Here is a 17,027-nt window from a genome sequence, read left to right on the forward strand (position 1 = left end):
GGTATATACCCAAAAGAAATGAAATTAGTATATTGAAGAGACGTCTGTATTTCCATGTTTGTTGCAGCACTATTCACAACAGCCAAAATTTAGACACAACCTAAGTGTCCATCAACAGACAAATAGATAAAGAAAATGTGGTACATGTAAACAATGGAGTACTATTCGGCCATTAAAAAAAAAAGAGATCCTGTCATTCACAACATGGAAGGAACTGGAGGTCATTACGTTAAGTGAAATAAGCGAGGCATAGAAAGATAAACTTCATATGTTCTTACTTATTTGTGGGTGCTAAAAACTAAAACAATTGAACACGTGGAGACAGAAAATAAACTATAGTTATCAGAGGCTGGAAAACGTGGTGTGGCAGGGGTGGCAGGGGAGTGAGGGTGATTAATGAGTACAAAAAAAAAAAAAAAACAAAGAATAAATAATATTTCATATTTGGTTTTCTTTTTTTTTTCTTTTTGAGACAGAGTCTCGCTCTGTCACCCAGGCTGGAGTACAGTGGTGTGATCTCAGCTCAATGCAACCTCTACCTCTCAGGTTCAAGCAAGTCTCCCACCTCAGCCTCCCAAGTAGCTGGGATTACACGCATGTGCCACCACACCCGGCTAATTTTTATATTTTTAGTAGAGACAGGGTTTCACCATGTTGGCCAGGCTGGTCTCAGACTCCTGACCTCAAGTGATCCGCCTGCTTCCCAAAGTGCTGGGATGACAGGCATGTGCTATTGCACCCAGCCGGTCAATAATTTAATTATACATTTATAAATAACTAAAAGAGTATAACTGGATTGTTTGTAACCACAAAGGACAAATGCTTGAGGGGATGGATACTCCATGCACCATGATGTGATTATTACACATTTGATAAAGTATGGCTATATCAAAATAACTCAAGTACTCCATAAATATATATGTATACATATCTGTTATGTACCCACAAAAAATTTAACAAATTTTTAATCAAAACTTTAAAATATTAGAAATAAATATGATTATAACCTTATTTTTAAGCTGCACATACAAATAATAAAATATATTGTTTTAGTCTTGTGTATTTGAACTAGATTTTGTATTTTTCTCATTTTTCTTTGTATTTTTTAATGAGCATTTATTACTCTTTTATTAAGGAGGAAAAGTAACAAAAATTTCCCCTGCCAACTGTATATCTGAGGGCAAGGACAGGGGAAGCTGGAAACAGTTAAATCTTAAAAAAGAGCTCTTCAGGGTATGTGCATATAATAACGCCTCTTGTCCTACTTCCCATTAGAAGTATTGCTAATAACCTCAGGGAGCTCCAGGTCCTCCACCCACATTAGCCTCATTTTGTCTAACTGATATATTGGATTCTATGTAAGATTTTACTTGGGAAAAGGGTTCTGCTGGTAAAACAAACAGAAAGGATGGGAAATCTCTACCCATTATCTACTCAGTCAATCGAACTGTGATCCCAGCAATCTACCTTGATTAGTACCTTGCCTCTGACTGAGGTGACCAAACCTCAGTCACCAAATCTACTTTTAAAATATTATTCATGCTTATCATTTCTTTCCCTTCTCTTCTGCCACTATCTTCCGCCCTAGTTCTTTTTCACCTGGATTTGGTGGTAACTTTCGAGAACTTACTGCCTCTCTCTCTTCAGGATCACCTCCACTTCTAGTTTTGTCTACATTCCGCTTCTAGGGTTCTCTTTCTGACGGTATCACTTTATTAAAGACAGGGAAAAAACCAAAGTGTTTTTCCAACTCTTGTACACCATTTAACACAAAACACTTTGCCTCTGGTCACCAAAATATGTGGGATTTCTCCCTACTAGCAAGAAAGAAATTCTGACACTACCAGGAGATCGCATCAGATCCCACTGGTTAAGGGCTCAGGGCCATAATATTGTTCCCTACTTCACATACCAGTTGCAAGCACCAGGTTGTAACCTCTGCTTCTGACCCACCAGCTATAAATTGGGGTTCCCCCAACTCCCTTCTCAGGTTCGATTAATTTGCTAGAGTGGCTCACAGAACTCTAGCAAAAGGGAAACACTTTACTTATGTTTATCAGTTAATTTTTAAAGGATATAACAAAGGACATAGATGAACAAGATGAACAGCCAGATGAAGAAATACATAGGGCAAGGTGTGGAAGGGCTCCAAGCTCAGAAGCTTGTGTCCCCAGAGTTGGGTTGTGCCACCCTACTGACACATGGGTGTCTGCACCAACCTGGAAACTCTCCAAATCTTACAGTTCAGGGATTTTTTTATGGACACTTCATCGCAGAGGTATGATTAATTATTAACTCAATTTCCAGCCCCTCTCCCATCTCCAATGAATAGGGGGTAGAGCTGAAAGCTTCAAGCTTACAATCATGGCTTTATCTTTCTGGTGACTAGCCCCCATCCCGGAACCTGCCAAGGGTCACCTCATTTGTACAAAAGTCACTCCTAATTACCAGGAAATCCTGAGGGATTTAGGAGCTCTGTATCAGATGCTCCTATCACTCAGGAAATTACAAAGGTCTTAGGAGTTCTGTGTCAGGAACTGGGGTCAAAGACCAAATATTACAACAAAAGATTCTCCTAGTACTCCTATCTACAAGGGTATTAGGAACTCTGTCTCAGGAATCAGAGCAGTGATCAAATGATACGACAAATGATTGTCCTAGCACCCCTATCATTCAGGAAATTACAAGGGTTTTAAGAGTTCTGTGCCAGAGAGTGGGGGCAGAGCCTAATATATGCAGTCATGTGTCAATTGGCAATGGGGATAAGTTCTGAGAAATGCTTTGTTAGGTGATTTCACTGTTGTACAAAAATCATGAAGTATACTTTACACAAACCTAAATGTGTAGCATGTTACTGTACTGAATACTGTAGGCAATTGTAACACATGGTAAGAATCTGTGTACCTAAACATAGCTAAACATAGAAAAGGTACAGTAAAAACACACTATTATCTTATGGGACCACCACTGGATAGCCATCCATTATTGACTGAAACATCATTATGCAGCACATGACTGCATTTCTTATTATTTCACATACTTCTTTTTTTTTTTTTTTTTTTTTTTTTTTGAGACAGGGCCTCACTCTGTCACCCAGGCTGGAGTTTAGTGGCACGATCTCAATTCACTGCAACCTCCACCTTCCAGGGTCAAGTGATCCTCCTGCCTCAGCCTCCAGAGAAGCTGGGACTGCAGGTACACGCTACCACACCAGCTAATTTTTTTTGTAATTTTTGTAGAGGTGGGGTTTTGCCATGTTGCCCAGGCTGGTCTTGAACTGCTGAGCTTAAGCAATCCACCCACCTTGGCCTCCCAAAGTGTCGGGATTATAGGCATGAGCCACAGCACCCAGCCTATTTCGCATACTTCTTTACTGATTTATTAAGTCGCAGTCTAATTAGCATCATAGATCATGAGTAATAACTTTATTATCTAGGTCTCTACTGTGTAGTCACCTCCTCTGCTACATTGTTACTTCCTCAGTGCATTCTTCTCTGACCCACCCCATCTAAAGCTGAATCTCCTTGCTATTTTATCCTCAGTCCTATACCCTGATATATAGATTTTTTTCACAAAACCAGTCTTTTATGTGTATATGTTTGTAATCTATCTTCCTCACCAGAATGTAAGCTCCATGAGGGAAGGGACTTTGTTCTATTTCTTGTTTATTCTTAGCACCCAGAAAAATGCCTGGCGCATAGTAAGTAAGTACTATTCAGTAAATATTTGCTGAATCAATGAAAGAACGTGGCCTCCCTCTCAGTTCTCATTTCTTGCCACAAAACCATCTTTCTTTATATGTGTCTCACATCTACAGTGTTTTCCCTTCTGTAGTACTGGCTGGATATATCCCAACCCTGGAGCAGTCCAGCTATGTTTCTGTTTTTTCTTTTTTCTTTTTTTTGAGACAGAGTTTCACTCTATCCCCCAGGCTGGAGTGCAGTGGCATGATCTTGACTCACCGCAATCTCCACCTCCCGGGTTCAGGCGATTCTTGTGTCTCTGCCACCCGAGTAGCTGTGATTACAGGTGTGCGCCACCGCACCTGGCTAATTTCTATATTTTTAGTAGAGACAGGGTTTCACCATGTTGGCTAGGCTGGGGGCTCAAACTCCTGGGCTCAAGAGATCCGCACGTCTTGGCTTCCCAAAGTGCTGGAATTATAGGTGTGAGCCACTGCACCAAGTCTTTTTTTTTTTTCTTTTTGAGACAGAGTCATGCTCTGTCACCCAGGCTGGAACGCAGTTGTGCAATCATAGCTCACTACAGCCTCAAATTCCTGGACTCAGGAAATCCTTCCACCTCAGCTTCCCAGGGTGCTGGGATCACAGGCAAGAGCTACTGTGCCCAGACCAGCTATCTTTCTTATTAGTGTTGCTGGACAAAAGTAGTCAACTTCCTGGATTTAATATCTTTTTTCTTTTTTTTCTGACGGAGTCTTGCTCTGTCACCTAGGCTGGAGTGCAATGACACAATCTTGGCTCACTTCAACCTCTGCCTCCCGGGTTCAAGCGATTTTCCTGCCTCAGCCTCCCAAGCAGCTGGGATTACAGGTGCTCGCCACCATGCCTGGCTAATTTTTGTATTTTTAAGTAGAGACAGGGTTTCACCATGTTGGTCAGGCTGGTCTCAAACTCCTGACCTCAGGTGATCCACCTGCCTAAGCCTCCCAAAATGCTGGGATTACAGGCTTGAGTCACTGCGCCCAGCGGGATTTAATATCTTTAACCTCAACTGAGTTCAGTGCTGCTCTAACATTCTACAATTTCTTTTTCAATGCTCTTGCATTTGTGCTTTCGCCCTCTCTCCTCAGTAGAAAAATAAAAACCTACTCAGGAGGCTGAGGCAGGAGAATGGCGTGATCCCAGGAGGCGGAGCTTGCAGTGAGCCGAGATCGCACCACTGCACTCCAGCCAGGGGGACAGAGTGAGACTCTGTCTCAAAAAAAAAATAAAAATAAAAATAAAAACCATAAAGAACCCAGTGGAAATTCTAGAACTGAAAAATGCAATGTCTGAAAAAAAAATCATTGGCTAGGATTAACAGAATAGTGATAACTGAAGAAAAAATAAGCTAACTTGATAGATTAATGAAAATTGTCACATGTGAAGAACACAGAGGAAAAGTGGCAGGAAAAAAACGAACCTAACTTCAGGATCTAACTTCAGGATGTTGCAGGTAAGCCATTTGGGATTTTATTTTAATTGAAATAAGAAGTTGCTTAAAAGGGTTTAATTAGGCAGGGGAGTGGCCCAGTAACTGCACTTCTGAGTACTTACCTTAATAAATAAAAAGAAACAAAAACTTAGCTGATTAAAGATTCATTATGATGTCCAACATCATAGGTTTATATCATATATAGAAATATATATGCATCATGTATAACCAACAAAGAAGACAAATACCCAACAATAAGGAAACAAACAAATGTTTAATAAATAATTACTCATAAACACACTGAAACAGTATGAAGCTCTAAGAAAGGTATTTATAAATGTCAAAACATGGAAAGTGTGTTTTTAAGATTCAGTCAAAAAAGGAAAATAGACTACTGTAATATATACCAGTTTTATAACTTTAAAACATAATTATAGAAATAATTATGAAAAATTATAAAAAAGAAAAGGTTGTATTAGAAAGGCAGGATTTTTTTCTATTTTTCAAAAGTTTATATAATACCATTGCTACATCACCATTTCAATTAAGCAAAATACTTTTCTACATCTCACTTCCAATACAACTCTCATCTTGGGCCTGTAATAAATATTAACTGAATTTTACCAATTAAAAAATATTTAAAAGAAGTCTCTTCCAAATCTTGTTGGTTCACTTAATGTGAAGTTCCTTCTGCTGTTACTAGCTAACAGCTCAAAGAAGAGCAACAGTTTTCTTTTAAAACATATAATTATTTCAGCCAGGTGCAGTGACACATGCCTGCAGTCTCAGCTACTCCAGAGGCTTGAACTCCAGGAGTTCAAGACCACCCTGGGCATAGCAAAACCCTGTCTCAAAAACAAACACACGCATGTAGCTATTTCAAAACCTGACCTCTGTAGTCCACTCTTAAATGATTCTCTGTCTTCCCCTCCATTTGTTCTATAAAGTTAAACAAACTGAGAAGGTTTTACTCTGTAATTAAACTTTACTGGTATTAACATCTGTCCAGGGCTAACATTTATAACTAGTACTTATCCTTCAGATGCCTATTCTACCATCAAAGACAACCTTTCTCACCTAAACTCCCATTCTCTTTCTTTGTCTTCTGTCTTTTGAAAGCATTTTTCTTTTTTGAGACGGACTATCGTTCTGTCGCCCATGCTGGAGTGCAATCGCGTGATCTCAGCTCACTGCAGCCTCCGCCTCCCAGGTTCAAGTGATTCTCTTGCCTCAGCCTCCCCAGTAGCTGGGATTACAGGCGCCTGCCACCACACCTGGCTAATATTTGTACTTGTAGTAGAGATGGGGTTTCACTATGTTGCTCAGGATGGTCTCAAACTCCTTACCTCAGGTGATCCGCCCACCTTGGCCTCCCAAAGTGCTGGGATTACAGGTGTGAGCCAGCATGCCCAGCCGAAAGCATTTTTCTATGTCACTTTTCCCCTTTATGACTTGCTACACTCTTATTTTCAAGGTTGCTGCATCATTCCATTATCCTCATTATCGCAGTACTCAATATCATAGTCTTCCATGTCTACCAAGCTTGTGATTCCCACTTCCTTCCCCTGACCTGATTACTACATTTTATTAGAGCAGAGATTCCCAATTATGTGTTGTGAATAAGCTATGGGTATAGATGAAACCCTGTCTCTACCAAAAATACAAAAGGTAGCCGGTCGTGGTGGCACGTGCCTGTAATCCCATCTACTCGGGAGGCTAAGGGAGGAGAATCACTTGAACCTGGGAGGTGGAGGTTGTAGTGAGCCAAGATTGTGCCACTGCACTCCAGCCTGGGCAATAGAGTGAGACTCTGCCACCAAAAAAAAAAAAAAAAGAAAAATTAAGCTAGACATTTTTATATTGGAATATAGATTTCTCTAGCCTGCTCTCTAGAACAGCGGTCTCCAACTTTTTTGGTACCAGGGACCAGTTTTGTGGAAGACAATTTTTCCATGGATGGGGGTGGGGAGAGATGGATAGTTCCAGGATGAAACTGTTCCACCTCAGATAATCAGGCATTAAATTCTCTTAAGGACCGCACAATCTAGATCCCTCCCACATACAGTTCACAATAGGGTTCGCCTTCCTATGAGAATCTCCCAAAGTGCTGGGATTATAGGTGTGAGCCACTGCACCAAGCCAGTGGGCCAGACTTCTGATATAAGCATTCTTCCAGTAAGACATATATTAGTCAAAGAAATACACATACACACATATATAAAATATAAAAAACATATATATATGTATTTTCTCTACTGTACTTCCTTGCTCACTTGCTGGCCACTCACCTCCTGCTATGCAGCCTGATTCCTATCAGGCCGTGAACCCACAGCCCGGGAATTGGGGACCCTGCTCTAGAGTACATCTCCCACCTTAGACATAAACCCTTTAAGGAAGCTGATGTTTCCCTCATAGCTATTTGTATTGTAATAGATCTTTTTCCTACAGTTTATAATGAAAAATTTCAAATATACACAAAAGAAAAGAGAAAGGGGAAAGGAATAATGAAACTCCACAGAGATTACCTAGCTTAAACAAAGAATCAACCTAAGACAATATTGTTTTATCATAATACCACCCACTTTACCCTCCTTCCCCTAGTGGATTATTTTGAAGCCAATTCCAGACATCATATCATTTCATCCGTAAACATTTCAGCATGTATCTCTATATTAACCACAAGACACTGTTCAAGGAGACATACTGAAAGATACTTTTAGTTCCTGTACAAGTTCTTGTACTGGTGGGTCAGAATTTTTTTTTTTTTTTTTTTTTTTGAGACAGGGTCTCATTCTGTCACCCAGGCTGGAGTACAGTGGCATGATTATGGCTCACTGTAGCCTCAACCTTCCAGGCTTAAGCAATCCTCCTACACTGGCCTCCTGAGTAGCTGGGACCACAGGTACACACCACCATGCCCGGCTAAGTTTTTGTAAAGACAGGGTCTCACTATATTACCCAGGCTGGTCTCAAACTACTGGGCTCAAGTGATCCTTCTGCCTTGGCCTCCCAAAGTGCTGGGATTATAGGTGTGAGCCACTGCACCAAGCCAGTGGGTCAGATTTCTGATATAAGCATTCTTCCAGTAAGACATATATTAGTCAAAGAAATATATATATACACACATATATACAATATAAAAACCATATATATACGTATTTTCTCTACTGTACTTCCTTACAACTTAAACCACTTTAAAGTAGGACTCTCAAACAAGAAAATCAAGAAAAAAGTAGTCTGAATAGTTTCAATCGTAATAAGATCATTGATAAAGGACCTTAGAGATCTCTTAGGAAAGAGAAACATCACATACAAAAACCCTCTGTCAGAGGTAAATGACTTTCATACAACACAAGTTATTTGGCATGGAACAACACGCTAATATCATAAAATTATTATACATAAAGTAATTCATGCAGATGCATATTTTTAAAACAAATGCAATAAAACTAACTTAATGCATAAAATTTTTATTCAATAATCCTTACCTTTTGTTGGACTGAGATTCTGATCTATAAATCCTCTTACTTCTGCATTTGTGGAAGTCAAACCAACCTGAATAAAATAGTTTAAAAAGTTAAAAATAGAATATTAAGTAGTATGTGTTCACTTAACAAGCTATTTTATATCTTCCACCAGACGTCCATATCAAATATATATAGTGATGTAAAATGAATTAATTATATTAACCATAGGAGTATTATTTTAAAATGAAATGTTGACATATTATTTAAAAGGGGAAAAATATTGTCTGTAGTCCCAACTATTTGGGAGGCTGAAGTGGGAGGATCGCTTGAGCCTGGGAGGCAGAGGCATTGCAGTGAGCTGAGATCATGCCACTGCACTCCAGCCTGGACGACACAGTGAGACCCTGTCTCAAAAAAAAAAAAAAAAAAGGTGAGGGGAATATGAATTGTCCAGCTTAAGATAAAAATTAATGAAATACTATTATTTATGAGCAGAACTGAGATGTTATAGAGCTTATTAACAGTTCTTTGAAAGCAAGTAAGTAACGTGGCAGCTGTGAAGTTGCCAATAAATATTTCAAAATTCTATCCTCGCTGTTGCCCTTAATTTGTACTATTCTTAATCACTATCTAAAATGCTTTCAATACTATGTCATGTGAGGAATCAAATAAAGACCATTAATACCACAATGCAGAAGTAAAATACATTGGACTCAAGTCCAACTTCTTGGATTCATATTCTGGACCATCAAGCCTACTAAGGGTTTGGCCTTGGTCCAGTCATGCAATTTCCTCATCTGTAAATTGGAGGGTGATACCAGTACTTACCAATTCAGGTGGTTATAAAGACTAAATGAGATAATTCATGTAAAGCATACAGCACAGTATTTGGCACATACTGCTCAATCCATGTCAGCATACGTTACTGTCAGTATTATACTTGAGGGACTACCCACAGCAAGTATTTATGAATTCACTTTTAGATAATTTATTTTGTTTAAGGTAATATCCACTGCACTACTTTGGCATCACAGAGCTGAATACAGTAGTATCATCAAACAGAATATTAGAAATATATTACAAAGCCTGGAGGAAAAAAAATCCCTCAATTTTTGAAAACTTGGCAGAATGCAAACATCCAATAATTGGCCCCATTATTACTATTAAATAATTTTTGTAAGCACTGAACATTTGTAATCTTGAAACATTACAATTTTGTTACATTACACTAACTTGTAACATCACAAGTTTGTGGTATGATACCTCAAACTATACTTTTTTTTTTTTTTTTTTGAGACGGAGTTCCACTCTTGTGGCCCAGGCTAGAGTGCAATGGCACCATCTTGGCTCACTGCAACCTCCACCTCCCGGGTTCAAGTGATTCTCCTGCCTCAGCCTCCCAGGTAGCTAGGATTACAGGCACCTGCCACCACGCCCAGCTAATTTTTGTATTTTTAGTAGAGATGGGGTTTCACCACGTTGGCCAGGCTGGTCTTGAACTCCTGACCTCAAGTAATCCGCCCACCTTGGCTTCCCAAAGTGCTGGGATTACAGGCATGAGTCACTGCACCCGGCCTTCAAACTATACTTTCAAGGTACTACCACATGGAAAGGATTTTTTGACCCCTTTACTGAGATATCATTGATATATAAAAATGGCATATATTTAAGGTATACAACTTGATGTTTTGATATATGTATACATTGTAAAATGATCACCACAGTCAAGCTGACATATCCATTACCTCTATATAGCTATTATTGTGTATATGTGTGTTGAGAAGATTCAATTTAAGATTTATCCTTTTAGCAAATTACAAGTGCACAATACAGAACTATTAATTATCATCATTGTGCAGTACATCAGATCTCCAGCAATCTGAAAAGATTCTAAAACACACAAAGCTTTATAACTTTATTAACTATCTACTTATTGTTTTAAACATTGATTGCTTATATTTTTCTTCTTCTTTTTTTTTTCAGATGGAGTTTTGTTTTTGTTTCTCAGGCTGGAGTGCAATGGCACAATCTCGGCTCACTGTAACCTCTGCGTCCTGGGTTCAAGCAATTCTCCTACCTCAACCTCCCAAGTAGCTGGGATTACTGGTGTGCACCACCATGTCCAGCTAATTATGTATTTTTAGTAGAGATGGGGTTTCACCATGTTGGTCAGGCTGGTCTCAAACTCCTGTCCTCAAGTGATCCACCCATCTCGGCCTCCCAAAGTGCTGGGATTACAGGCATGAGCCACTGCGCCTGGCCGTATCTATATTTTTCACAAGCAATTATTTGATTGTTTATCATATCACAATGTAAGAGCTAATTATTTCATTATTTGATAATTCAAGTGCTCTACTAATAGCTGTTTCTGTGTGTCAAGAAGTATGTTAGCAGGACTATTTCCACATATTTTTCACATCCTAGCAAGTGATTTTGATGCAAATCTATCTCTAGAATCTATCATCATCAAATTTTTATGACAGTAGCTGAGACTAAGTCATCTAGAAAATGGCCCCTTAATTCTATGTAGTTAATAGTGCAGATAGTTAACTTTGTCTAGCTTCTTACCAGTTTTCAGTTAGAAATAAAGATAACACTTTGCAACAACATTTGCAACAAATAACTGTATGTTATGGCTCTTCAGAGTTGCTCACAAATAATGTCAAATATCCAATTTGTTGAAGAGTTTACTGTGCCATTACTAATAACTCGCCTCCCTTTTAAACTCTTCTGCTATAGAAAGATGACAGAGGCAAAACTTGTTGGTGTTCTACTTTAAAAAGAAAGCAAAGAAGGCAAAGACAGCCTTTCATATATTGCATGCTTGATACAATATAACCATTTTAAGACATGTATTATAATAACTTCAAAAGGATCATTTCACACTTTTTTGTTATACAACAATAATGGCAAAAACCTCAACTAAAACCACATATTCATAATAGAGAGTTCAGTTACTGGGTTACCGTTATGCTTAAACATCTGCTCTCAATATACAACTTTTGCAGAGTAAAACAGCCAACGAATGTGGAAACTTTTTAAGCAGCTGTTCACCTGCATCTTAATAACCAACAAATTGTACTCCAAAATGATAAAAGTCAGCTGTGAGTCAATGCTGCATGCTAATTGTAGTCTCGCAGATGGAGGGCAGGTGTCTGTATTTAAAGCTTATATACGAACCCAAAATATACTTAATTAAAACTTCAAAATATGTATTAATTTCTACTATCAAAAACACTTTGTAAAGATTAAAAAAAACTGTATTATTTGAGAGTAGAAAAAGTTGGTTAGTGAAAGCATACTAAAATAATAGCTATTCTTTCCTTATTCTACCAATTTAAAAAAGACCTATCTTTCAATGAACAAGAGAAAAAAGTGAACTCATATTTCACATTAAATTCTTTGCCTAACCATGTCCTGAGGAAAATATTCTGAGTATTCCTCTTTTTTCTTAATTTTTAAAAATAAATTGTATTGTCTGTATTTAAGGTATAAAACATGATGTTATAAGATATATATATATAAAATGGTTACTATAGTGGAACAATATCTGGGTATTCCAGTGCTGTGTTGTGTACTATATAAGCAGTCACTACGCATTTACTGAATTCAAAATATCTAAGTTCAATTTTTAAGAATCAGAGCATATTCACTAATAATATTGTAATTTCACTGATATTCAACATTTCTGACTGACATAACATTACTGAAAGGAAAAGTTCAGAGTAAGATCATCTGTGCTCAGTTAAGCTCTACCTTTCACAGGCAAGGTGATTGTTGAACAGTCACTACAAAATGGGAATGATAGAACATATGTGCACGACAAACTAAAGAGCTCATAGGATCAACTTAAATGATTATGTAAATATATCTGTTAATGGCAAAACAACATTTAAGTGTGGTAAGTGTGGGTTGCCATCCAAATGGCAATGGCTTCCAACACTTCAACCCTGACACAGATCATATGCAAAAGAGAAATGCAAATGACCAATAAACATATAGAATGTTAATTTACCTAACTAGTAATCAGAGAAATGTAATAAATTGTACACCATTTTTTGCTGATTAAATTGGCAAAGATTTATAAACATATAAAAAGAAATGGCACTTTCATATACCATACATATATATATAAATCTGTGCAATCTTAGCAATATGAATCAAAAGCTCTAAAAAATTATACACACTTTGGCTCAGTAATTTCGTGGAATTTTGTCTTCTGGAAATAATATGATGAGTGAGCAAAAATAGACAAAATGTTCCAAAAAGGAAAAAAGCAGAAGTAACTTAATGGTCAACATTAGGAAACTGGTGTAATATCCGTACAATAAATAACATAAAATAGCCACTTAGGCCAGGTACCATGGCTCATGCCTGTAATAGCAGCACCTAGGGAGGCTAAGGCAGGAAGATTGCTTGAGCCCAAGAGTTTGAGACCAGTGTTAAGGAACATGGTGAGACCCTGTCTGTACAAAAAATAGAAGAAATTACGTAGGCAAGGTGCCTGTAGTCCTGCTACTGGAGAGGCTGAGGTGGGAGCATCACTTGAGCCCAGGAGGTCGAGGCGGCAGTGAGCCATGATCACGCCATTGCACTCCAGCCTGGGCAACAGAGCAAGACCCTGTACCAAAATAAAATAAAATAAAAAAATACAATACAATACAATTAAAATAAAATAAAATAAAATAAAGACACTTAAAATGATGTTCCAGAGATATCAAGATAAGAAAAGGCATTCATCACAGAAATTAAATAGTAGCCAGGCACGGTGCTCATACCCGTAAACCCAGTCCCTTTGCAGTCCCTATTGCCCAAGTTGGAGGGCAGTGGCAACCTCCGCCTCCTGGGTTCAAGTGATTATCTTGCCTCAGCCCCTCTGGCCCAAGTAGTTGGGATTACAGGCACACTGCCACCATGCCCAGCTAATTTTTGTATTTTTAGTAGAGATGGGGTTTTACCATGTTGGCCAGGCTGGTCTCGAACTCCTGACCTCCAGTATCTGCCTGCCTTGACTCCCAAAGTGCTGGGATTAGAGGCGTGAGCCATCGCGCTGGGCCAATGTCTATACATTTTGATTGCTATATATACAAATTTGTGTACATATCAGATATCTTCCTAAGCAAAATTTTGCTGACAGTCTCTAGGCTATTTTTTCTTTGCTTTATCTGTATTTTCTAATTTTTCCATAATGAGTATTACAGCCTATGTATTTTTCTTGAAGATTCATTGACAAGGCAAAAAAACCCTCAAAAATTATATTTCAAATTCTTTACTGCATTATTGCTTAAATTAGAACACACCTGCATTATTGCTTAAATTACAACACACATTCTAGAAGAATATCATTGGCTACTAGACACTATTTGATAGTAACTTTACCCCAGATACAATAAATATGTTGCCAGCTCCTCATCTCTTCCTTTTGCAAAATGATCCATCCTACATCTCATGTAGTTCCAGTAGGACAGTTAATCTTAGAGGCTCAACCGTGCCAGGCAGCACAAGTGGGCTCATGACTCAAAGCCTGGCCACTTACTGTATCCCATTTCCTTCTCCACAGTGTTTAAGCAAGGTCAACTCAAGCTCCTCCATAGATTTTGAAACACAAATACTAAAAAGGGGACAGGTGCAGTGGCTTACACCTGTAATCCCAGCACTTCAAGATCCCTTGAAGCCAAGGGTTTGAGACCAGCCTGGACAACACAGCCAGACTCCATCTCTTTAAAAAACAAAAGTTCTCTCTCTCCTTCTGAGACAAGTATTATGAGGCCAGTGCAAGCCATTATGCCACCATATAGAGGGCCTAAAGACGGAAGGAGACAGACCCCTGACATCATCGTTTGATCTCCTGAATCCAGATGTGTTTAAAGCAGTCTCTAGGCTTTTCAATTATATAAGTCAATACATTCCACTTTTTGTCTTCAGCTGTTTTGATAGGGTTTCGATCATTTGCAACTATAAGAGACCTAATAAAGCATGGGTAAGACAAAAGTCACTCTTCACAAAAAAAAAACTGTTGTCATAAGAGAAATGTAAAATGAGAAACAAATTTAAAATGTTAAGTATTTAAATACATGTTTAGTAATGCCTCTGTAAGAGGGCAATCTCTTCCCTATCTATAATCTCTTCTGTGTTTGTGAATCACTTCTCAGTAACGTGATAGAACTGATCACTTCTCCTCCTTGAAACACTTTCTTCACCTGGGCCTCCAGATCATCAGGATAACTCTTTTCTTCCTGTCTTTGCCCATTCTTTGAGTCTCCTTTATGGCTTCTCTTGCTTTCCATCTTTTTGTTGGAGAATCCCTGTGCTCAGACCTTGGTCCTTATGTATTTGTATCCATGCACTCACTATACGATCACATGTAGTCCCACTGCTTTACAATAATTTTAATATGAAATGACCCCAAAATTTCTACATCCATTCCTAAGCTTTCCCCTGGGCACCAGAGTCACTTATCAAATTGCCTAGCCAATATCTCCACTTGGAAGTTTTTAGGTTTCTCAGCCTTAGTATGTTCAAAACAGAATGTTTAAGTTCATCACAATATCCTATATCTCCCTAAAAATTCCTCTTCTAATTAAACAGCACAGTCATTTACCCAGTTACACAAGTCAAATACTGAGAAGTCTCTAACTTCTTTGCTGCCCTCATATCCTAATAACTCAATAAATCCTGTGACTGTCCCTAAATATTGAAGCAAAATCTGTATCTGCTTCTAGTTACTAATGCATGTTAAAAGCAATGTTCTGAATTATACCCCAAAATAAGCAAACAGACATAAAGTAATAAGGGTTTGTTTGTTAATGCTATTGTTCGGCTGCATAGTGGGCAATATTTAGAACTATCGGTCTGACTCACAAGAAGCCCTTTATCATCTTTCCTCACACACTGTGCTGGGCCCGCAGCAGTCATTTTATGCAACAACAACACTTGCTTCTCCTAGTCACAACTAACTAAATCACCAGTCGACATCAGACTTAAACCGTGCCAGAGGCCCCTCCTAAGGAGTCTGAAATTGGAGCTTATACAGGCAGGCAGAATGTATCATCAGGCTGCCTCCTTCATTTTCTTTTCTTTTCTTTTTTTTTTTTTTTTTCTGAGACGGCGTCTTGTTCTGTCACCCAGGCTGGAGTGCAGTGGATGGAGCTCAGCTCACTGCAAGCTCCGCCTCCCAGGTTTATGCCATTCTCCTGCCTCAGCCTCCCAAATAGCTGGGACTACAGGCGGCTGCCACCGTGCCCAGCTAATTTTTGTATTTTTAGTAGAGACAGGGTTTCACCATATTGGCCAGGCTGGTCTCGAACTCCTGAGCTCAGGTGATCTGCCCACCTCGGCCTCCCAAAGTGCTGGGATTACAGGCGTGAGCCACCGCGCCCAGTCTGCCTCCTTCCCTTTCTTCACACCTCTCTCTGAACAGGCTGGTCCCCTAACATGTAGATGGAGACACTGAGTGGGGCTATGTTCTACCATCCTGGCTGGGAAACTGAGAAAGATGATTTGGACAGACAGACGAAGGGAGAAATGGAGCAGGTACACAATAACACGTTGAGAGAGATGAGAAAGGAAAACCAAATACTGCTTCAATTCCTGCTGGATTTCTAGTTTCTGGGCCTGGATCTTTCTGAGAGTCCACAAAATTCCCACTCTTAAATTCCTTGAGACATCTCTGTATCTTTATAATAAATTCCCTTTTCGTTTAATTCCCAGTCAAAGATTCCTACATAATAATATAGGAACAGCAAAGCAATTATACTTTAATACATATAACATAGGAACAGTAAAGCAATTTATAAATAATTCCCCTATATGTTGTACTCTTTAAGGCATAATTCTCTACCATAACTGGAAATAAACTCATTAATAAAGAATGACAAATAAATATATAAAGAGTGACATATAACTTGAAAGGAGGTATATTCAGAAATGATCACCTCAAGTAGAGGGGAAAAACTTGAATAACTTCTCCAAAACATCTAAAATCTAATGTTTCTTCAGGAACCATCTCATGGAAGGTAGCAAGCTACTTTCAAACAATATCTGAGCATACATATTTCCCTGAGTAACCAAAAAATAAAAATAAAAAAATTAAGCCAAAGAAAATAGTAATTTGCTCAAAAAGGCCCAGGAACCCTCCAGCAAGTACCAAAACAAATTTATTACGATATCCAAAAGACAAGGGTGGGAAACTTTCTGGAGATAGCAATTTGCAGCTGTTGAGAAGTAACTTGGTGCCAATTTGCAAGAATGATACCATCTCCATTAGGGCACTGTATTCAATCGCATTAAAGTTTATCTCATATTCTGCATAAACATAAACAAATACAATTATAAATCCATGCAAGTAAATTAAATCTGATTAACCAGAATGGTGAGAAAATATGTAGGAAAAAGCACAGCTCA

The 17,027-nt window shown here is 38.5% G+C and overlaps 1 protein-coding gene across 11 annotated transcripts in view; it reads right to left on the reverse strand.

Moving 5' to 3' along the window:
- TFDP2 (transcription factor Dp-2) overlaps positions 1-17,027 on the reverse strand; it is a 202,415-nt gene that overhangs the window by 136,917 nt on the left and 48,471 nt on the right. For 9 of the 11 annotated variants that reach the window (XM_050778118.1, XM_050778117.1, XM_050778114.1 and 6 more), the window contains one exon: positions 8,646-8,712. The exons of 1 other annotated variant lie outside the window; for it this stretch is intronic. In XM_050778118.1, coding sequence (XP_050634075.1) covers positions 8,646-8,712 — 67 coding nt within the window. Of the gene's footprint in view, positions 1-8,645; positions 8,713-13,115; positions 17,026-17,027 lie in introns of those variants that run through there. One more of the 11 variants, XM_050778123.1, reaches the window with a different exon arrangement.

Source organism: Macaca thibetana, chromosome 2 (genome assembly GCF_024542745.1).
Source record: "Macaca thibetana thibetana isolate TM-01 chromosome 2, ASM2454274v1, whole genome shotgun sequence".
Lineage (NCBI taxonomy): Eukaryota > Metazoa > Chordata > Mammalia > Primates > Cercopithecidae > Macaca > Macaca thibetana.